The sequence below is a fragment of the Drosophila grimshawi genome, unplaced genomic scaffold (assembly GCF_018153295.1).
Source record: "Drosophila grimshawi isolate 15287-2541.00 unplaced genomic scaffold, ASM1815329v1 contig_1377, whole genome shotgun sequence".
Taxonomy (NCBI): Eukaryota; Metazoa; Arthropoda; class Insecta; order Diptera; family Drosophilidae; genus Drosophila; species Drosophila grimshawi.
Genome location: NW_025062900.1, coordinates 3,727,178 through 3,750,701, shown reverse-complemented (window position 1 = coordinate 3,750,701; position 23,524 = coordinate 3,727,178). Strand labels below are relative to the sequence as shown.

The window sequence follows — 23,524 nt, the reverse complement described above, 5'->3', positions numbered from 1 at the left end:
TGTTCGCAGCCCAATTTGAGATTTGATGGTTTTACAGAATATGACAGTTTGTGTTCTCGTATTCTTCCTTATGTACACAGTCAGTAGCAATCAGTGATAATATTCCCATTACTCATGTTTGAGGTGTAGGCAACCAATCCCCTCCTACTCCTCTTCTCCACAATCAGGCGCACATTTAATTTGCAACTCTTTTGGGCGATGCTATCGTCGCCGTCGGCTTGTCATCATACCTCAGGGCGACATGTTTTTTTTCTTGCGGTTTTTTCTGTGCAAATGATATTTGCCGCACAGCCAAATATTCTCAAACGGAAAACGGCAGCCAGCCGAAAGCAGCAGCTCCAAACGACGTGTCAATATCATTACGGCTGGTTCAGTTCAATTTACATTTTCGGTAGCAGCAGCCCGAAGTTTCTCGATCCACTTCCGATTTCCTCCAACATTTTTACATAAAATTTGCAAAATGCGGTCAACATTATTGCTGCTGTTCTGGTTACTGGTGGCTGTGGCTTGTGGCTCCAGTTCAGGTAGGTAGCTATGTTTGCTGCCACCGGCCGGCAGGTGGAGCCATCTATTGCATTTTCGTTTCCAATTAATTTCATTTCATTTAATATTTTGTTATTAAATCGAAGAAAAAGACAACCGACTGATTAGTTCATTAACTGGATTGTGAAAAATCGGTGCTTATTTTAGTTAAACATTAATGAAAATAATTTTTCATCATTAAAAAATAGAATACATTTTTTAAAGAAGAGGGTTTTTTTTTGGATATTTTTTATATATTTATATCAAAACAGTTCCCATGCGCTGTATTTCGTTATTGTTTCCAATGTTACTTTGGGGAAAGTGCAAGAAAGAAAATCATATGATCCAAAATGAATACTTCAACAGTTTTGATGACGTTGTCAAAAGTATTTTTAAATTATGTCTTAAAAAAAAGCATTTGTATTTGTAATTGCATAGACTATTTCTCTTAATATTTCAACGAATCCTTAAAGAGACAGAGAGAGAGAGAGAGAGAGAGAGCAATAAACAAATTCCTAGAAACTTGAATATATGCTTCATTCAATTGCAAAACTTATGAAACGTTAACAAGAATGTCTTAATATTTGACTTGGCCGATTTATTCTCAAACGACGAAGACTGAATCAAACATGTTGTCTCATTAATTACACATTCCTGAATTGAGTTTCAAGTAAGAAATGCAATGCGAGATTATAAAGCTCTTAAAGAGAGTTAATCAAGTTAACTTAAAAATTGGAACTGTCAAAAATGTATATTGTGGTCACAGCTTCCCATTCGGGACCGATCGGTAGATCGGTAGATAATTCAATATTGACATATGCATTACGACCTTGATTCCAGCGCTGCGGTGTTACACATGTGAGGATTGCGATGAGGAGTCCCACTTAACGGAGTTGACAGAATGCATTATGCCTTCATTCGTGCAGCAGCAGCAACCGCCGGGTGCCGTGGGATCACCAGCTGTTGTACCGAGCGATAGTCCCAGTGCTGCACCGAGTCCGGCACCAGCGTCCAGTCCAGCGCCCGCTTCAGCTTCAGCTCCTGCTCCGGCTGCAGCTGCACCTGCTCCGGCTGCAGCTGCGCCTGCTAAGCCTGCAGCTACACCTGCCAAGCCTGCAGCTACGCCTACTAAGCCTGCTGCTGCGCCTGCTCCAGCTGCCGAATCTGATGGCGACGATGACGACTATGAAAGTGACGAAGATGAATCTGCACCACAATCCACGCTGGGCACTAAACCAGCTGCTCCAGCAGCACCAGCAGCTGCAGCTCCTGCAGCAGCCTCTGATAGCGAGGACGAAGATGAGGATGATGATTATGATGAGCGAAGACGCAGACGCAGCGCCAGTCGCCAGTCAATGGGCAACAATCAAATAGCCGTTTGCTATCGAGCCAGTCTAAGACGTAAGTAAAACCAGAATGAAATTAACAGCTCATGTGGGGTACACCGAAGATAGCATACACTCAGAGAAAAAATTGCACTGGATTTTAGATATTCTCCATATATTCGCCAAGGGTAACTCACCTTAAGGTCAAACTTTCAATATTTAGTGTTGTGGATTTTTCTGAAATTTAGAAAAAAAAGTCTAATTTAGTGTGTGTTTTGCTTTCTACATTTTGTTGGGATTATTGATTTGTGGCTAATTTCTAACTTTTAAAAAGTTTTTTTCGTATGTTTAAAAATTATTTCTAATAACAAGAAAATATTTTTTACAACATTTTAGTCCGATTTTTTTCTGATCGCAACGATTCTTAATAAGGGAGTTTAGCTATGATATATTGGAGTTTAGTTAAGATATCTTCTCATCTTTCTCATATCTTATTTAGACATCGAATCATTGAATCTACTTTGTCTTTCAGTCAACGGCACGGAAATAACGAATCGCGGCTGTACACTTGTCGTGGAGGACAATTCGACAGCCGCCTGTAAAAACCTGTTCAATGGCTGGGAAGTGGTCGGCTGTCAGCTGTGCGAGTCGAATGGCTGCAATGCACCCATCCGTGAGACAATTTCGTCTCCATGGAACACGGCCAGCAGCTGTTGGATGTCAGGGTGGAAAACAATACTTGGAACGACGCTGCCATCCCTAATGATACTGCTTGCAAGAGGGTGTTGAATCTGAGTCTAAATCTGCACCTGATAACATATATGTGTATAATCTATAATAATAAATATATATATATTTATATGTATATATATATTGTCATCGTAATCTTGCTCGATTTATAAGCCATTACAAAATCAAGTTTGATCAGTATTTTTAGTTGGTGCGTAGGCGATCTATTTTTGCCTAATTGTTCAATTGGCGATATGAGTCCGGGTCCGTTTTAGGTTGGTGGGTGAAAGTGACCCATCCTTGGGAACAACTGACACACCTAATATTGCTCTAGTCGGGACTGGCTGACTGTTATGATACCCTGGGAAGACTGAGCAGCTTAAAATAAAATCAAATTTGCAACCATTGAATATGAATCTGTATGTAAGTTTGCTTTTTTTCTGAAAATATCGAGCATAAAAAATTATTGATTGGCGCTTGTCACAATACTCAGGAGAATTGAATATTGTACTATAATTTTTAATTTATTTATATACTTTGGACACATTGAGTATAAATAATTTGTATGTTTTTGCTCTACAAATTTCAGGAAAATCTGCTTCAATGCCTCTGGTGCACTCATGTTATGATGGATACTTTATTGAAGTTTCACTGATTGCAAGTAAAACGATGAGTGTATTTCTTAAAATTATGATATATATATATCTAGGACATATATACCCTATTGAGTTTAAGTGCAAGGGTATTGAGTATGATAAATTATAGCCACTGATAAGCCTAATGGCGATGACGACGAGCATGACCAGTAGAATGCGAATAGTGGTATGAGTTCAAGTAGAAGTGCTCCTCGTGTCCAAAAAATCGTGACTTCATTTCTATTGCTGATAACAGATAGGTAATAACTGGCGATGATGATCAACTGATACCATAAGGCCTCAAGTGGGCAATCACTGCCCCTGCGAGTTGAGCGATTTACAACTGGCGACAGAATGAAACAGCAGATTGCGATCGAGTTACTCATTTGGGTGATGAACGAATCTACCCGTTATCAAACAACAACATCACCGAGAAAGGAAACTTGTTCCCACACAGCAGCAGAGCAGCTGCCAATATTTAGCAATTGCCAAATTTGTGATGCTGTGCAAAACTCGTATATTTAGTATAGACATCTGGTATCGACTTTGCTTCCCTGTTTTATTTTTGTAATATCTTCCGGGAAGTTTTTTTTTTTGGATTACAAAAGGTTATCAAATACTAAAAGCATCTGATGAGAGTAAACCGAGAATAAACAAAAAACAAGTACGTATGGTAGGGATGATCCAGAGAGCTGGACTACAAAATACCCTGGACCCAATTCAAATTTTCACTCACTGCGATTATCATGCTGTCTCCTTATCTGATCTTGATGAAATACTAGGAGTTGATCAATAATATATCAATATATATTATGTATTAATTAGAAGGCTTCAACTTTAAAGTTGTAAAATCGATTTTTATCAATATTGAGGGGAGTTATCGATAAATTAAAATTAATTTGATCTGCGTATGGCTGTTGTTGATGGGTGTAGAGCACAAAAACAATTGCATTCTCTACGTAAAATTCAGTTGTAAATCTTGGCTTAAGAGTTTTTCAGTTTTAATTCTTAGAGAGAGGCAAGAAGAATACAAGTTCGATTTAAGCGTTCTTAATCTCAGAATTTATTCACATTTTATACGTTTTGGCACTTGATTCGAAACTGATTGTTTTTTTTTTTGTATCTGTATAACGCTCTGAGAGAGCTGTGTGAGATATTTTTTTCCTGCGATTTACGTGATTTCCTCAGCAATTGGAGACTACAAATTTCGAATTTTATTTTGATGTTGATTTTGGTTTTGGCTTTTCAGTCAGTTATCTGGCAGACAGCGTCTTGCTTCTGAAATATTGATGCGTCAGTTTAACAGTCGAGACACTAAACACCATTTTCAGTCATTTGGCACGAACCGCTCAAATAAATGATACACTGACGACCAATGCACAACAATACATGGAGTACGCACGATCTAAAGACTCGCAGCACAAAAAATAAAATGGTATCAGGGTCAAATTTTACATGTGACCTAAGCCCAGCATCAAAGCAACAGACAAACATGTGCATTATCGTATTTTGAGATTGTTGATCTTAATTTGATATTCAATTCTTGAGCTGAGATACGTAAACTCGATTTTTTTTCTCTCCAGGCCGAAAACTCGGGCAGCTGGAGAGTCGCACAATAGGTGTAAATAAGTTGCGTAAATACCAAAAAAAAGAATAAAAATATAGCTGTTAATTGTTTATTTATGTTTTTTTTTTTTTTTTTGATTTGAAATCGTGTTTTTAGTTTAATTTGTGTGTGCTCTTCATATTGAGTAACATTAATCATGAGACACGCGCACAACATGAACATTATTATGTAAATTGCAGTCTAAGCAGAGGGATCAGAATAATTATTTACCTCCAAAAAGGGGAACGTCCCAGTTCCGCAGGTGTGGATATATTATTGTTGAGAAGAACAGGTAATAATAATTCCAAACTAAGTAAGCTGTAAATTAGCATATCGCTATAAAATATATAGGATATACACACATTTATTTATATATACAAGTTGTTGGGCAAGTAATTCAATGGGGAATTATTTAAAAAAAAAACCCAGTACTTGAATCATCTTAAATTGCGGAAAATCTTTTATCGACTTCTCTTCGCGGCATGGAAACATTGAAAGCAAAAGTTAATAATGAAAAAGAGCACAAGACAAAGAAATAGTGTGCGGTAGGGAGCGATAGAGACAGCAAGACAGAGAGAAAGAGAGAGGGATAGACAGAGTGAGAGAGAGAGAGAGAGGGAGTGAGTTCTTTTGAGCTCGTTGGACTTTTACTTTTTAGTAAAATTTCGTTTATTGCATTATAAATTAATTTGTTATCAACAAAATAAATTCATACGTACACATACCAACCATACGACACGGCTTCTTTCCCCTCTCTCTCTCTCTCTCTCTCTCTCTCTCACTCTCACTCTCACTCACTCTCACTCTCTATCTCCCTCTTTCGCGCTCGCTCTCTTGCCCGCTGGCTTACTGAGCTGGCCGTCTCTTTCTCGAGCGTCGAAGCTGTCGGCATTTGTGTCGCAGTCGCTGCGAAACTCGCTTATAAAACTCTATAAAATGTCTCAAACAAATCAGAAGATTTTCAGTTAAATTCCAGAATTCGCAAAAAGCGGTCGCAAAAAACTGAAAAACACAGAAAAACATTAACAAAACCAACCGCCAACAAAAAGTGCAAGTGATTTAATTCATTTGGCATAAATCTTTCGTAAAGATTTATATCCAATATATAACAAATATAATTTTCCGGATTATAAAAATCTAAATAATTCATATACACAAATATACAAGATGCGTAGCACCGGTGCAAATAGTATGAAGTTGGCCAATGCTTTTATTTTGCTGCTCGTCTTGCCAGGTAAGAAAGAGTTCAAGTGTCTGTCCGTCCGTCCGTCCGTCCCACAAACGGCAGGACTCCCAAGTGTAGTGTGATAAAAAATAAAGCGCCCCGATTAATGTGCCAGTCCAAAAATAAATAAATATACCATTGATTCTGATATGATATGTTGGTATTTACAAACTATTTGTGTGATTGTCAAAAAAAAAATAAAAAACAAAATAATAAATAAAAATAACAACAAAAGAAAATACAATACAAATGCAAATTTTTAATTTAGCTGATCATCAAAATTTGTTGAATTCCCAACGTTTATGGCATGTTAAACAACAGCGAAATATATTCATAAAACAAAAATCACACAAAACAATAAATAAAAAACAAACAATACGAAACTGCAATTGCAGTTATTTTTTTATAAAATGTCATAAATAATGCGAAAATTGCTGGCCATTTAACGTTCACTTTTTTTGTAAGAGGCGGAAATAAAATATTCATATATTTATATATATAAGTCTATGATAATGATAATGATACTTAGATATGCCTGCTCGATGTGACTGCTTATAAAAAGCGAGTGCTTAAACAGAAAAAAACTTTTTTTTTTTAAATCCATCCAAGTTTTAATTAAATAGATAAAAGTTGTTATATTTTTAGCTCTGTCTAATTTCTTATTCGATTGACTTTCGGCTTGCAGACTTTCTGCATCGAATTTACTGAATGTCTATTATTATAACTATTAGCGAAATTTATTTAATTTCTAGTTATTTGCCATTTTAATTCGATTTTTCTGATTTTCTCAAGTATTTATTTAATTACTTGCTCGCTCGCTTAACTCAACTCGCTCGTATTGCAGGCAGGCGTAATTTTGGCATCTTTCAAATCTGGTATTATTCAAGTTGTTTTTTTTTAAGTCTAGTTTTTGACATTGAAACTGCGTCAATTGCTAATTGAAAAGCAGCGATTTCCAGTTATACTTTGGCTAGTAAGAATGTAAGTACATATGTATATATGTATATATATATGGAGACGCATGACGGCTGTCGCTTAGCACATTTTGCAGCAATAGCAACAACTGCACAAGCGAAAACAACCTGTTCAATTGATTAGCACCAAATCAGAGAAGAAAAATGGAAAAAACCTGAAACTCTCAGCTTAATTGGTATTCGTTGAAAAATGTAAATTTTACTTACACACACACACTTAACTCGTGCAAAACATTTTGCAGATGTTTTTTGTTAATTAGTTTATTTTACAACGCGGCCAATTACGAAATGGCAACAATATTTAAAGATCTGTCAGATTACGAGCCAAACTATTATTATGAATTATTGATACTTATATTTTGCGCACTTGGAACTCAACTCATTAACTTATTGCACACAAATATATATATATATATATATATATATATATATAAGTAACTGTACAAAATCCGCAGTAATTCTTAACGTAACTGGTTTCGAGCGAGCCAGCCGCACGTATAATGCAAATGAATTGTTTATTTCATTGTCTGTCGCACACAAATGATCAAATTATTATTATGTATTGCAAGAGCGAAAAGTTCAAGTGTAAGTAAACTTACAAATTTCCATACACTTTGCTTATCACGTGCCATTTATGCCACTGTCCCGCTCCCGATTCGGCTTCGGCTCCGGCTCCGGCTCCGACTCCGGGTCCGTCGTGCGTCCATCAATCAATGTTATTTATTAATTAGTTTTTAAGTCAACAATTGATAAACATTTTTGCATATCGTGCTGAACTTTTGCTTTGTGTAAAACATTGAATGGACTACATAGCGTATGAGCAATTTATTTATACTCTGATTGCGATCGATTACAATAGTATATTGCTTATTTGAACAATTCAAATATACATAAATATTTGTACAACAAATATTCTCGTTAATTAATGAGAAATTTGCTGGAAAAAAGGAAAGAAAAAAAAAAGAAAAAGAAGAGAAAGATCTGAGCGATCTCAGTCCCGATAAGAGGTCTGGCAGACCAAACATATATGGTGTGTATTTCATTGATGACTTCTGTCGTTTCACCAATATCGATAAGAATCGATTATCGATGGCAATCAAAATTGAATCAAGAATGAAAAGCCGGAAATATTTCATTAAGAGCGGTTGACAAACGTGGACAATGATTGGGTATCAGGGTATTTTCTAGTCTAGGTCTCCCGACTAGGTCATTCTTACTTGATATTTATGGTTTTTTTTTCTTTTCTATTAGCGGAAAATAGATAATTGCAATCGTATTTGGATGAGCTGAGGTAAAGCCTTGATTTTGCCTCGATTCGGATGATTCATTCAGTCAGGCACTTAACTTTTCAACTGGGGCACTATTACTGGCACTGATAACTGATAACTGATAACACAACTGACGCAATTACGTTGGGAAAATATTTGCAGTTGTTTTGTTGTTGTTATTAGCGCAACATACAAACGGTGGCTGTTTAATTTGCATGACAGATAACAACCCTTCTTTTGAAGGGGACTTTGCAATAAAGAATGTGCTTATAATACGCCAACAAAGTATTTGATTCCTTTGATTCATTACAAACTGATGGTTATCGACTTAGACTTTGGCTTCGTTCGATTTATCATCGTTAATCGTTGTTTGGTTACCCCAAAGCTGTAAATGGTTCAATTTGACTGTAATATGACATATGCATACAATTTCCAGGTGATCAGGTTGGGTTTTTCTTTTTGTTTTATTTTCGAAGATCATACATGTTCCATAAATCAAAATTAATTATAAGTTAAATAAACACCACTAATAACTATCGGGAAAAATAATAAATATGTATATTTATCTGAAATCGCCCCCTTAAGCTAGATTGATCAAATTATAAATAAACAACAAAAATTTATTTTTGTTTCTTTAATTTTTAATAAATTGAAAAAATGTCAGAGCTGAAGCAAGCCAAAGAAATATTGAAATTCTGCTCATCTTGGGCGTAATAAAACATAAATCGAATGGAATATTATGTATATAAAAAGTATAGACAACTACACTTTCTTTAATTAATTCTGCGAATTAATTAATTATTCGAATGCAATTTCAACAAAAACACTTATTCTGGCTTAACATATTTGAACAGCTTGTCTGGCGGATCTGAAGTGCTACGTTTGCGATAATTGCAATGAGGTGACCAAAGATACACCGATGATGTTGTGTAACGCTGACTTTTTCAATAATGCTGGCAGCACTGAAGCCTCAACATCCGAAACTACAACTCCAGCAGCCACCACAACTGCAATCACCATGTCCACTGTGACAACACCATCGAGCACCAGCACCACGGACCCAACCACAACCACAGTAGTCACAGAGGAAACCACCACAGAAGAGTTAACCACAAATGAGATCACTACCGAAATCGCTGAAACCACTGTGCCACCACCGCCATCGGCTCAGACAATCGCTCCCGTAGAGACAACCACGTCGCATCCCACTCCAGCAGATCAGGGTTCCGTTCTGAATGCACGCCGGCGTCGTGCACTGACCGAAACAGGCTACACCTATCACTGCTACACAGTTGAGACAGCTGGTAAGTAATCAAACACAAAATCGGTAAAGCAACTTAGCGAATGCATACATTCAGAAAAATAAATTGTCCTGAATTCTAGAAAATCGCTGTGAAATCGATTTTTATTTTCCTGAGTGTATTTAGCGATTGCAATTTGATGGAAAATCAAACTGAACTAAATCCAATTTCTCAAATTCGCAGAGAATGTCAGCAAACGCGGCTGCTCACGTGTTGATTCACAGCAGGCGGTTTGCACGGAAGTGGAGAAGGATGGATTTGTGCCGAAGGGCAGCACATGTGTGCCTTGCAGCATGAATGCGTGCAATGGTGCCACATCTGTGTTGCAATCATCGCTGCTGGTGACGATTCTACTTGCTGTTGTTGCCGCCGCTGTGCAACGTAACTAAGTACATGGAGAAGGAGTAAAAGGAGAATGACAAAAAGAAGGAGTAAAAGAAGAATCCTAAACCGTTTCACCGATCACTCCAAATCCCGGTGTTATTTAGTACATATTGCTCATTTTTATAAGGCACACACACACACACACACATATATATACACACAGAGTCATCACAATCTGCAATCTGCTCTCATTTGTTAAGTCCGACAACATTTTATGTATTTTGTAAGCGACACACACACGAATATCGAAATATAAATATACTATAACCTATACTATATATATATATATATATATATATATATATATATATATATATATATATGATCTAAAGCTAACCAAATGTGAAGCATAAGACAATTTAATTGATATGTAATAAACTATTTGTACATTAAATATGTTTTCAATATATTTTATTGGGCGCATGGGAGAAACATGGGAGAAAAATTAAAAAAAAATTAAATTACGCTGTTAATCATGATGAATTTTATATGAATTTCATAATCAAATTTATGAATATGAATATTTGACTCGTTTGCAGACAAAAGTGAACATCAAATCTTCCAAGCACTCACTCAAAAAACTCTTAACTAAAAACATATTTACTCGAAGTTTATTTTGAAATATTTCTCTTTAATAAATCAACTTTTATATATATATTAATATTTTAATTATAGCTTTAAACGTATTCTTTATTAGAAAGAGTTTAATTCTGATGATAAGTATAATAAACAACTGTCATTCTCCACTTTATGACTAAACAAACATATCAAAAAGTATAAAACTTCAGATAAAATACATGAAAAAAACAACAACAACAAAAAGCATACAATGTAAAGCAAAGCGATGATTGTTTTTGTGGTCGAATCACGTGTAAGTAGAATATGGGTCTGGGTCAATGTCACGCTTATGTTCTGTGGAGTATTCAGATTGCGCATACGCCGCATTATGCAAACAAAGGAAGGCATACTTTTAGGCCATCATGACAATTGCTAAGTAAATTTGCCTAGCACAAACAAAACCAAAAGCAATGAGAGCGAGCCGAGAGGTTCCCCCAACAAAACGATAAGATAAGATCTCAATAATAAAAAAAAGGAATAAATAAATAACTAAACCTGGCGCTTCTCTATGTGTACTCATTATATATATATTTATATGAACCGTGCGTACGAAAAGTGTGTGCACAGGCATAAATAATGCTACCAAATGGGAGTATAATAAATTAGCGGAGATATCAATTTGTAAAGTTGATTATTTTCATGGAATTTTGATTTTCACATGTATCTAGAAATAGAGTTTCGTTCAACAGCTACTCAAATTATGGCCCATGACAATTATAGACGTTATCTGAGCAGAGAGATAAGCTACTGACTTGAAAAAATTTGCAATGTGTGTCAAAATCTATATAAAAACGACTGCGAAATACACTGATACCAATAAATAATACCATCTGGTAACTGATGCTACTCACGCCCCCTAAAACTAGAAAGGCCCATATCTTCCGCAGTTTAAGAGCTATAGTGACGTACCCAGTGAGTGGAAGGAAGATTACTAAGAACCTCCTCTAATCATTTTTTTTTTTTGCTTAGTTTTAAACCCAAGCTTGGAGGATCGATTTCTAGAAAGTTTGATCAAAGATCGCTATTTCTTGGCTACACCCTTTCTGTTCTGTGGCACTTGTTATTAGGTTGTATTACTTATTGGTATTAGAATATTTCACAGTCGGCTACACTCGACTGCAACGTTCTCTGTTGTTATTTTTTTAGTTTTGTTGAATGCCTGCGAATTGGCATTGAGTCTACCTTTAAGTGGATTGTCATTCAAAGTAGGGGAATACGATAAGTGCAGCTTATAAAAAGTGCAAGTGTCAATTAATTATGGAACTTTATCATCATAGATAACGACTTGATTACAGATTGATTGACTTTGAGTTTTTAATAACTTGAATGAAACTTCTGAGTCCCATTTCGGGCTAGAATATTTCTGAATGGCAATAAAATAATAAGACAATTTGGCAATACACTGCACCTTATCAGTTTTTTAAGGGAACCAAAATACGTTTCGGTTTGATAACCCGAGAATAAAGCGAAAAACAAACCAACCGAACTACGTGACAATTATAAAAACAAAGAATTGTAAAAAACAAACAATAAAATATTTACTTTCTAAATTGTATACTTTGAGAAGACAAAGCTTCTTTGTAATTCAGCTGTTCAAATATCGTGAATCATAATAAAGCTAATAAAAATAATCGGGAAAGTACAATTCCCCATGGCTACTCTACGTGCATCCGTATATATATATATATAAATTGCTATATATATATATATATAAATTACTATCATATAATTGAATCATTTGCTTATCAATTATTTGTGACAAAGTTGGTAACTAAAATATTTTCACAAGTTTAAGCTATTTTGGAAGCATTTTAATTGGGTACATAACATTGGGCTTAGAAACCGATCAAACTGATTAGATTCATTTTACCAGTTTGTCCTGCTGGATCTTAAGTTAAAAAGACTTTGCGATACTATCAAATGAAGACCAAAAACTTCAATCTTTTACAAGTGGAAGTGAACAATGAATTGATTTAAGGCTTTCCAGTGTCGAGCTCAGTACACATTATTGTTTCTCATCAATTGAGTTCTATTGCCTTGTGATAAGAAATCATAATTTTTGTAGTGCAATACCACAAAAGCTCCATTCACTTATTTTATTAGTTATTTATTGTTGCCAATAACAATATACCTACGTCCGAGCATTCACTCAGCAAAAAAAATGTGTTAAAATTAAAATCGATTCTAAAATTCAGAAACAAGTAATGCACCCATATGAAAATTAGACATATTTATTTTTTATTTTTTAAAATATACCCTGAAATTAAAAATAAACCCCTGGTCTTTAGAAATACTGTCTGGTATTGTAAATTTTCCAAATTTAGTGTGATTTTTTTCTGAGCGTAATAATCGTTGTCGTTAATTAAACATCCTGCGGAAGTACGGTTCCACTCAAAGACTCTGGCATTTACTGCATGCACACACACACACACACACACAATTGCTTATCAGCAGCAGAAGAGTGATCGTATCATTAAGTTTATAGGCGATGTTATCGGTCGAGTCGAGAAAGGGGTCCTAAATATCCACACAACAAGGCAATACTGTTTTCAGCCAACGGGGCGCTCTGTTATCAGTAACATTGGCCCGACCTATTCGACCAACCCATGAGTACCACCTACCTACACACACCTATCATATCGCTCTGGCTCTGTGTGGGCCAAGTGATAAAAAAAGAAACAATGTTAACAATATATTTAAATGGTAGTTTGCTTTCAAGTCTCAAACCGTGCTGTTGCCTGCAATTTTAAGTTGCTGACGCTAAAAAAAAATAATTAAAAAAAAATAGATATCCTAATACATATCCCTAAGTTCTCAAACAAGATGCGTTTTAGTCTATTGGTCCTGTCGCTGTGTGTTTTCGCCGCCTTTTGGCCAGGTGAGCAGTACGCGATTTTCGGGCGTTTCACAAGGCGCACTTGCCTTAATACGCATTCAAAATGAATCCTCGACGTTGTAAAGTGCATTTCAAACATCAGGAAACTTGATTCAAATTTATATAAAACATACAGCAGTATAAAAAAAATTTATATAAATATATATAAATATATAAAATCTGAGGAACATTAATCAATATATTCAATATTCAATCAATATTATTAAAAATTGTGAAATTACCAAAAAAAAAAAGTTGTGTCACTTGTAGAATTGATGTTTTGTCGACAAATATCCTTAAAGTGCGATACACCTAATACAATCAATCACATAAGTAACAAAAAAATACAAGCAAAAAAAATGTGACATCGATCGATTTAATTTCTTTATTGTCTAATGTTTCATCAGCAATGTTTTTATGAACAAACTACAATAGTTGTTCCTCCAGTATGAGAAAGAGCACATGTCTTATCAGCATGTTGTACTCGTTTCAGCGAACCAAAGAATCACGGCCATGCCCATTATTGTAATTAGTTCACATTGGAGTTAAAATTACGTATGCCGCAAAAATGCGAGGCCCCAAATGGGGAATTAAACTAACAAACGAAAAATGCGGAAAAAAAACAGAAATTAATTAATTCCAATATGCACCTCAATTATTATCGCTTTTAACAAACAGCAGAATTTATCAGTGAATTTTATTATGTATAAATATTATATACATATTATATTTATCAACGATTACATAATATTGGAATTGCTTAACAGATAACAATAAATTTATGTTTAATATATATACATTCTTTTTCTTGTTCAATTTTCATGGAATTCCAACGATCAAGATACACAATATGATATTTTAGCATTTTTTTTTTTTTGGTTTTTCTACTTGATTTAAGAGTATTGCAGCTTTTTCGAACTTAAACCATATTGCGCAGCATTCTTAAGCCCACAAAAGTCAGCGACTTTCGAGCTAAATTGAAAACAAAGTCCGGTGAATCATTCCAATGTTATCGCTAGACTTGCTGCAAAAATCAGAAGAAAAAAAAGTCAAAAAGTTTAATTGAATATGTTTTTTGTTATCATTTATAGCAAATGCACTAAATTGTTATGAATGCATCGGCTCCGATTGCGATGATCTGGATAATGTGCCCGTTGTTAGCTGCAATTTGGATGAGAGCCCGGAATTGACAACACCCGATGATGACACGGAGAGCACTACTGATGCAACGTCAACCACCTCGCCAAGCATCACAATAACGACACAAACCACACCTGGTGAAGGCACTGAGGGTACAACTACCACAGCACCGACAGAAACCACACCTGATGAAGGCACTGATGGTACAACTACCACAGCACCGACAGAAACCACACCTGATGAAGGCAGTGAGGGTACAACTGCCACAGCACCGACAGAAACCACACCTGTACCTGCTGGTACAGATTCTACAACAGAATCCCCAACAGATTCGACAACTAATATAACTGGTGAAACTGGATCAGAAACCGCAGAGAGCTCAATATCGACTACAGAAGAAGGCACAACTGACACCGCAACTTCACCATCAGAAACCACACCAGAGACAACAGAGCCCATTGCGACTACTGACGAGTCTACGGGTCCAGCGAGTACAGATTCTACAACAGAATCTCCAACAGATTCGACAACTGATGTAATTGGATCAGATTCCACAACCACTACAACATCCGGAACCGAAGAGAGCTCATCATCGTCAATCACAGTTGACACCACAGCTTCACCAGCAGAAACCACGCCAGATTCAACCACACCCACAGTTAGCTCATCCATTAGTGAGGGATCTTCGGAATTATCAACAGCAGAGACTACAACAGACGTCTCATCAGAACCAACCACTCCAGTAAGTGGCGAAACAGATCCGGAATCAGTTACTACAACAACAGAATCAACAACGGATGCTGTAAGAAATATGGCCGAACATTTGAATGCTGGCGAACCGATGAATCTGCTCAATGATATTCAAAATTTAGCACGAGCCGCTGGCTTGCGATCGGTTCGAGCACGTCGCTCTCTGGCTGCCCAGGCAGCCGATCATCTAATCCGCAATTATCGGTCCTTGGAGGCAACGAAAAATGTCACTAATTATCGAACATCGGCCTGCTTCAGCATCGAAAAGGATGGCAGTAAGTACAAAATTCAGTCACAATATGCTCGCAGAATTCACAATCAATCCTAATTACAAATTATTTCTCATGTGAACAGCGATTCAGCGCGGTTGTGTGAGAATACCGTATGACCAAGACGGTTGCCAGGCGGTGCGTGAATTGGTCGGACTACCCGAGGATTCAGTTGGTGATCTCTGCGATGTTTGCCAGACGGATCGCTGCAATGGCAGCGCCACTCTGCACATCTCCCTGGGATCACTGCTGCTGCTGCTTGGCGTGGGTCTAAGGAGCCTCTTCTAAGTGATGCATTCGCATTGCTGTGTTTTATTTTAATTTTGTATTATATTTCGTATTTGTAATCTAACAAAATAAAAACGAAGAAATCATATCGATTAGTAAAACGAAATCAAAAAAAAATATTCTACATTTTACTATTGCTCTTCAAGAAAATATTCTGAGCAGATATCAAATTTCTGGACATTACTAATAAAAATACATAAAAAATAAGATTGCTTTTTATTGATGTTTTATTAGTCTTGTGTTTAAGAATCAAAGCTACACCGAAGCTATTGTAGTAAGTGTCGATAGCAAAAACAAATAAAATTCAATAATAAAGTCATCAATAGTTGATCGGCCAGAAAAGCTATTACACGATATGCCTGAGGACCATATATATATCATATATATAGTTGATTATCTTAGCTATAAACGAAATCATCAATGTTAAGAAAACCATTTAGTGACTTAAAATCGCAACATTTGCAAAATGTTGCTGTTTTATATATTATTCTTATATAATCTTATCTTAAGTGCAAAGCAATCACAGCTCTTCATAAATAAATAATTGCTCAGATATATGACCAATTGTCATGAGATCACTAGGAGAAGGTGCGTTTCCACAAAGTCGTATCTAATCACAGCTCGTGATAGTGGATTGTTTATCTACTATAAATCTATATATATTCAATCCAAATTGCATCTAATAATTCGGTTTTATATGCAACATATATTGCATCTAATAGTTCGGTGCTATAATGCATTTAGTTTTACTGCATTTCTAATGGCTTACTTCCTACTCGAAAGCCACGCATTCTACAAACAATTGAAAATGCTATAGTCTCGAGGGTTCGGCAGGGTGATTCCCTGAAGATAGCTGTTAAATATTTAGTAGACTCTGTTATCTGGCTTTAGCTTGCAAAAAATGAATGATATATGTGGGCTAACAAAATCTGTGCTTCTTATCTGACCTCAAGTAAATTTTATACAGTTGATCAAAAATATGCCTGGTCATATAATATATCAAATGAAATGCTATTTCTGTTCAATTGAGTTTTTTATTGTAATCGAAAATCGATTTAGACACTTACAAATCGGGCACATATATCCAAAATTTAAAATCTATAACTATTATACTCACTGCGATCGGCTTTCTCAAAAAGACAAAGGGATATGGCTAAATCGACTCTGCTGTTGATGCTGATCAACAGTTTATAAAGATGATGGATTCAGATATGCTTCCTCCAACTTCATTATATTTGTTTTGCCAATTTAATGGCGCATCTAGAAACCAAGTCAACCTGAAAAACGTTATCCTTCCCTGTGGTATACCCATTTGCATTTGGTATAGGGTATAATTAGCGTGTGCTCAAACCGCACCAAAACTTGCAAATAGCTTTCAAAGCTTGAGCAAAGCTCGACCAAAAGCTATTGCATTTAACAAAACAAAAAACTCATTTCGCAATCATATATCAGATATGTATTATCGTAGCCAATTTACCATTGTTATCAGTAAATGTTACAAATAGATAACATTAAATGGTGGGACAGCTTTTTATTTCAACGTGTGTTGCAACTGAACGGCCAACCGGCAAAGAAAGAGACAGTTAAACAACGGCAGCCGAAGGCAACAGAACAGTAAAAGAAGCGAGCTAAACCCACCCAAGCACAACTGATCCATCTATCCAAAACTTACACAATGCTGAGCCATAAATTGTGCATTGCTCTGATAGCGACGCTTATCACAATCAGTTTCAACAGCTGTCAGGCGCTGAGTAAGTTACAATAATTGTGAAAAAGAAGACAAATTTAACAAAACGAACATTATTAAAATTGAAATTTTTACTAAACACAGATTGCGCCACCGCACTAGCGGGAACCAATCCCACCGCATGTCCGGCTGATGTTACCCAGTGTTTTATTCAAACAGGTAAGTCGCCTCCGATTTTGGTTTAGGTTAGGTGACTCACAAGTATATATGCCAATAGATAAGTAGGACAAGTTCATTTTAGTACTTATCGGTGTGTGCATGGGTGTGTCTGTATCTGTGTGTGTGTGTGCTCAAGTGACGATAACAACAAATGTATACAGCTAAGTAAAGCTTCTGCTGCGCAAATTTCTTTGTTGGACATTAACTGGTAATGATTATAAACCAATACTGAAATATCTCATATTGCTTAAAGTTTGATAGCAAATATAACGGATTAAAGTTATTACAAAATATTTTGAGTCGATTTAACCAGATTTAGTCTGTATAAAGAAGCGGATCTCAGAGACTAAAAGAACTATAAACATCAAATTTGAAACACAAGTTGCTCGTTTTTTACCACACGCAGATCAAGATTATTATATTTGATCGATATTTGCATCTGTTTGCGAATATCGAATCAAAGAGGCTATCTGAGAAATGAGCTCCTATTTTCATGTTTTGTTTGGTGACTCTCCCGTATCTGGGCAAGCAATAGAGAATTGATACCAATAACCTGATAGCAATTCAGTTTGCGCATTCGTTTAAGGCGAGATAAGATTAGAGTCTGTGCCTAAGAGGATTTATTTATTTAACTGTTAGTTTAGTGTTTCCTCTTGGACGAGAGCGTTCTATCTTATTAATATTAATATTCATAATAATTAAATTAAATAGCTTCATATTATTTGTTATTTCATATTATTTATAAGATAAGAATTTAAACGAAATATTTGAGTAATTTTGCTTATATATTTTATAAACACGTAATACATATCGTAATATATAATTATTTCTACTATTTAATTGGTTGATTGGAAATGCAAAGCATTGTTTTGAAGGATTAGGATTGCGTTCAGTTTGGATCATCGGTGCCGTACAGGTGTGATTCATTTAATTTTTATTGTTGTTAGTGCACAATTGAAATTATTTCAAGATAAATTAAATAAGTTTTTTTCAGTTCATTTTGATGAATCACAAATTAAATATTAAATTATTCGATAAAATTACAAAATTAATAAGATACTTGCAACGCTGGGGTTTAGAAAATATAGATAAAGAAGTAGAAAAAAGTACATTAGATAAAATATTATGAATATTTAAGGGAGCTTGGGACTATTTAAGGTTATATTTTATGTGGCTATAAACTCAAAATCCATTTTGAATTGTAGATGCCGCTGGGACTGTAACGCGTGGATGCCTCGCCGCCGGTACGACGTGCACCGCACCCAACTGTCTGCAATGCAACACAGATAACTGTAATGCGAATCTGTTGTGCAAGACATGCGCTGCCACCGATGTGACATGTTCGACGACAGATGGCAAGTCGGTTGGCAGCCAGATGTGCACCGCAGCAACACAGCAGTGTCGCACTGAATTGAACGCGGACGGAACTGTGACCCGGGGTTGTAATGAACCGTGTGCGACAACTGCAGCCGGCACCTGCACGGGCTGTACAACGGACAACTGCAATGTGGGCTTCTATCCGGCGAATCGACTCCAATGCTATCAGTGCAATAGTGCCAACTGCAACACAGTCGCTGCATCGTCGCTGGCGGCCTGTCCAACTTATCAGGCGGATCAAAAGTGTTATACGATCGGTGCAAATGATGCAGCGATGCAACGTGGCTGCAACACGGATGCGGGCAATAAATGTGCCGGTACCACGCCCGATGCCGCTTGTGCTTTGTGCGGTACAAGCGGTTGCAATAATCGTCCATATGAGCAAGTACTGGGCAATTGTTACAGCTGCAATGATGCGGCAGGTTGTGTCGGCGGTCAGACTGGCACGGCGCCAGCCTGCCCCCCCGCACCGTACACACAGACGGTCAATAGCTGTTACACCCAACAGTATGCCAATGGAACTGTGCAACGTGGCTGCACCAATGAACTGACTAGCGGCTGCACTGCAGCAAATGGTTGCACCCAGTGCGATGGCGATACTTGCAACAGCAATCAGAATGTCTTTGGTTGCCTCATCTGTCGCAGTGATAATTATGCCGAATGTCGTGCAGGTGACGATGCGGTGCAACCGTGTGTTCCAAATACCGGCGATAATGCAAATATATGTTTCGAGGGAGAGTGGGGTGAGTCATACGAAAAAGCACAAACATTCAATATTCTCTTTCATTTTATTCCATTCCATTCCATTTCTTTCTTTTCTTTTTTTGTGTCGACATGAAATAAATAAATTTAATTTCATCCAAGTTAAATTAATTATTTTTGAAAATTAAATATTATATTAAATGCAAAATTATATTAAATGCATTTTGGTTTATCAGTGCCGTAAAAATAATTTATTAAAACAAAAATGTTGAAAATGAAATATCGTATTAAAAAGAAACTTGACATTTTTGACCTCTTTTGATAAACAATTGAAGTTTATTCAAGATAAATGACAAATTGGAGTTAATTTTCAACGTAATATATCCAAACGCAGTTTTTTTTATTAAATATTATATTTAATGATTTATAATTAATATTTTGTTTGTTATTAATGCACTTTAAATTGGTATCTTAAACATTTCATTTTAATTAAATTAGGCATAATTCAATTTATTTGTATCCATATATTGGCCACAAAACTGATCCATTTATACACTGATTCCAATAATTAGTTTTAATTATTATTATTTTTTTTTTTTGATTGCCCTTTTCACAGATGGCGTTGTGCTGCGTGGCTGCCTCGCCAATGCAGGTCCGCTGATGACTTATCAATGTACAAATAAAGATGATAATCGCTGCACTACTTGCAATACATCCGGTTGCAACAAAACCCCCTTTAGCGGTGCCTCCACATTGTCGCACATGGGCGTCGGCATGATGTTCGGACTGATCTTCATTATCAAACAGTACTTGTAAACTCTGTCTGTAACCGTAATAAAATGTACATACATAATCTATCAATAACAAAAATACTTCAATAAACAATCACTTAACAATGGGTTCCATGAGTCATAATAGCCAAAGTTCGAACTAAATAAGCCAAATAGTTGAGTTTAGTAGCAAACCAAAAATGAATTGCTTTTATACGTCGACTTTAAAATCATATTAATTTAATTTTACAATTGGACCAGCTCTATAAAATTGAATCAATAAATGTCAATATATATGATTTAAAGATTTTGTTTTTTAATATTAAAAAATGTATATGCATGACTCATCATTAATGATAAGGCAAATCGATAATACTAATTGCTTCATTAATCAATTTCCAATATTATTGATAATAATATCAAATAATAGACTATTCAGATAAAGCTACTATTGATTTAAAGAACGTAGCAAAAGTGAACAAAGAAATATATTGCTTATAGTGATTTTATATCCAGAAAGTTTATATTGAAATTATCGAATTAGCATTCTTAAAAGGTATTAAAAATAGTTCGTTATGGGTAAATATATAATGAATGAATAGAAATAAAATACAACAAAAAGAAAGTTATTTGCAGATGTGACACAAATTTAGTTGAATTAATAAAAGTAATTAAGATATTTTATAATAATTAGCAGAATACATATTAAAATCGAATTTAAGTGAATTTCTAAACGTAGCCCAAAGAAACAATTAGACATAGACTCCAGACTGTTAGGCTGCCCAGAAGCTGAGCGCCAGCGTCATGTATCTCATCCTTGTTGCAAAGCACTCCCGAGCAGATCAGACACAGTTCCTTTTCCTTGTGACAATATTTGTCACCCTCCTCCGTTAAATCCGATGCACAGCCTCGCATTATTAGCTTCGTATCCCCTGGAAATGTATATATAATTTGCAATAGAATTGAAAGGGCAATAATAAAGTTGTGAGTGTGCAACAGCCAGAAGGAAACATCTCCGATCCCATAAGTTATATACGAATATTCTCGATAAGGATCAACCTATCTGCGAGCTATATGAAGAAATCAATCTGGGATACGACCACAATCAGGCTTTTCATTTGGAATCTAACTTATCGGTATACCAAACGCATATTGAGTTTATTTCATTTATCGATAACTGAAACCGTTTCGTGAATTTCAATATAAATCGATTTCAGATAGCCAACCTACAACGTAAAGCTACATCCAACCTTGCAGTTGAATGTTATTATTACTAAAAACAGCTCACAAATTTAAAAGAAAACAGAAAAAAAATGATTCAAATAGACATTTAAAAAACCGATTGCAAATTAAATGATATAAATTAATTATAATAAACTAACAAAGTTAAGAACGCACTGAGAAAGAATGAGATCGAAAATGAAGAAAAGAGAGTCAGGTCTCAGAATCTTTGGAGTAAGTTAAACTTAGAGATTTATTTATAATGATCAACAGCTGATGAACATTCATCAAAATCTGATAAGAATTCGAGTTTGGCTGTTGTCAGATTTAAAGGCCACTGGTTCGAATCGACACAAGCCAAAAAGAGTTGAAAAACCATCCTTAAAATTAGACCCAAAATTTAGAAACATACTTTCTGAATGATAAGGAAAGTTCAACTTGGTGACTTTTTAAATATCAGAATAATTCCTTGTTCATCCAATTCACAATTCGCAACTTACGCTTGAGCATCGTGTAGCAACCGCTGCGTTTGCTACTCATGGGGCACTGTTGCCGCTCGGTGAAATTTTGGTGGCAATGACCCCTCCAATCGCTGGAGCAGCTGAAGCAACTGTGTTGCACCGTTATATTCACTTGCTTCGCCTCGATTCCAGCGGCTGCAGTGGGCACAGCTGCTGCTGCTGTTGCTGCAACTTGAGGTACGTCTGGTTCTTGCGGCACTGCATCGTCCTGATAGTCCGATGGCGTAGTCATTGGCTGATCTGCCTTCGATTCGTCCTCGGCTGCTGGTTCGCTAGCCGGTTCATCTGTTGGTTCGTTTACTGGTTCGTCCACTGGCTCATTTCCTGGTTCATTTACTGGTTCGCTTTCTGATTCATTTGCTGGTTCGCTTGCTGGTTCATTTGCTGGCTCGCTTTCTGATTCATTTGCTGGCTCGCTTGCTGGTTCATTTGCTGGTTCGCTTTCTGGTTCATTTGCTGGTTCGCTTTCTGGTTCGCTTGCTGGATCTTTTGCTGGCTCGTTTGCTGGTTCGCTTTCTGGTTCATTTGCTGGTTCATTTTCTGATTCATTTGCTGGTTCATTTGCTGGTTTATTTTCTGGATCATTTCCTGGCTCGCTTTCTGGTTCGCTTGCTGTTTCCTTTGCGGCTTCAATTTCCGGTTCATGCTGCTCAATCGACTGTTCCAAAGTTGGTACCAGTTCCCTTTCTTTACTAACCGTGATCATCTCCACATCCACATCCGGTTCCTGCTCCTGCTCTAGTTCCTGTGCCGCTCCTTGCAGCAACAGCAGCACAGCGATTGTCACTAACCAACTCAGATGCTTAACGATCATCATTGATTTCTGTGTGTTTTGTCACTCGATAAATTGCTAAATGGTATTCAGTATTATTAGCAACAATGATTTCGATGGTGAATTTCACAAAAGCTCTGCAAACAGGAAAATACCTAAAACTGTGACTGGTTTATTGTAATTATTTGTTTGTGCTCCTGTTCCGCTGCCGACTCGTGGCCAACTGAAGCAAGGCCATCAAATTGCTGACCATATGTCGCTGATTGTCACGCAATTATCCCACTCTAAATTTAATCGATATATGTGTATATATATATATATGTATTAATATACATACCACACAGTC

General features: G+C 36.2%; 5 protein-coding genes across 5 annotated transcripts; 4 read left to right on the top strand and 1 right to left on the bottom strand.

Annotated features, from left to right (window-relative positions):
* Positions 1-352: 352 nt before the first annotated feature.
* On the top strand, positions 353-2,667 carry LOC6562539 (nucleolin). The gene is made up of 3 exons (XM_032736724.1): positions 353-524; positions 1,363-1,923; positions 2,380-2,667. Exons 1-3 carry the CDS (start codon positions 461-463, stop codon positions 2,634-2,636), a joined length of 882 nt encoding a protein of 293 aa, XP_032592615.1. The 5' UTR covers positions 353-460; the 3' UTR covers positions 2,637-2,667.
* A 3,113-nt stretch (positions 2,668-5,780) lies between these two features.
* On the top strand, positions 5,781-10,231 carry LOC6562540 (integumentary mucin C.1). The gene is made up of 3 exons (XM_001989170.3): positions 5,781-6,051; positions 9,139-9,588; positions 9,769-10,231. Exons 1-3 carry the CDS (start codon positions 5,985-5,987, stop codon positions 9,972-9,974), a joined length of 723 nt encoding a protein of 240 aa, XP_001989206.1. The 5' UTR covers positions 5,781-5,984; the 3' UTR covers positions 9,975-10,231.
* Positions 10,232-13,196: 2,965 nt separating this feature from the next.
* LOC6562541 (cell wall protein DAN4) lies at positions 13,197-16,021 on the top strand. Its single transcript, XM_001989171.2, has 3 exons — positions 13,197-13,465; positions 14,554-15,627; positions 15,707-16,021. Exons 1-3 carry the CDS (start codon positions 13,411-13,413, stop codon positions 15,907-15,909), a joined length of 1,332 nt encoding a protein of 443 aa, XP_001989207.1. The 5' UTR covers positions 13,197-13,410; the 3' UTR covers positions 15,910-16,021.
* Positions 16,022-17,447: 1,426 nt separating this feature from the next.
* LOC6562542 lies at positions 17,448-20,792 on the top strand. The gene is made up of 4 exons (XM_001989172.3): positions 17,448-17,660; positions 17,741-17,815; positions 19,021-19,935; positions 20,511-20,792. Exons 1-4 carry the CDS (start codon positions 17,585-17,587, stop codon positions 20,708-20,710), a joined length of 1,266 nt encoding a protein of 421 aa, XP_001989208.1. The 5' UTR covers positions 17,448-17,584; the 3' UTR covers positions 20,711-20,792.
* Positions 20,793-21,153: 361 nt separating this feature from the next.
* Positions 21,154-23,256, bottom strand: LOC6562543 (protein TsetseEP). Its single transcript, XM_001989173.3, has 2 exons — positions 22,386-23,256; positions 21,154-21,596 (listed from the first exon to the last, which is right to left on the bottom strand). Exons 1-2 carry the CDS (start codon positions 23,221-23,223, stop codon positions 21,394-21,396), a joined length of 1,041 nt encoding a protein of 346 aa, XP_001989209.2. The 5' UTR covers positions 23,224-23,256; the 3' UTR covers positions 21,154-21,393.
* Positions 23,257-23,524: the final 268 nt, after the last annotated feature.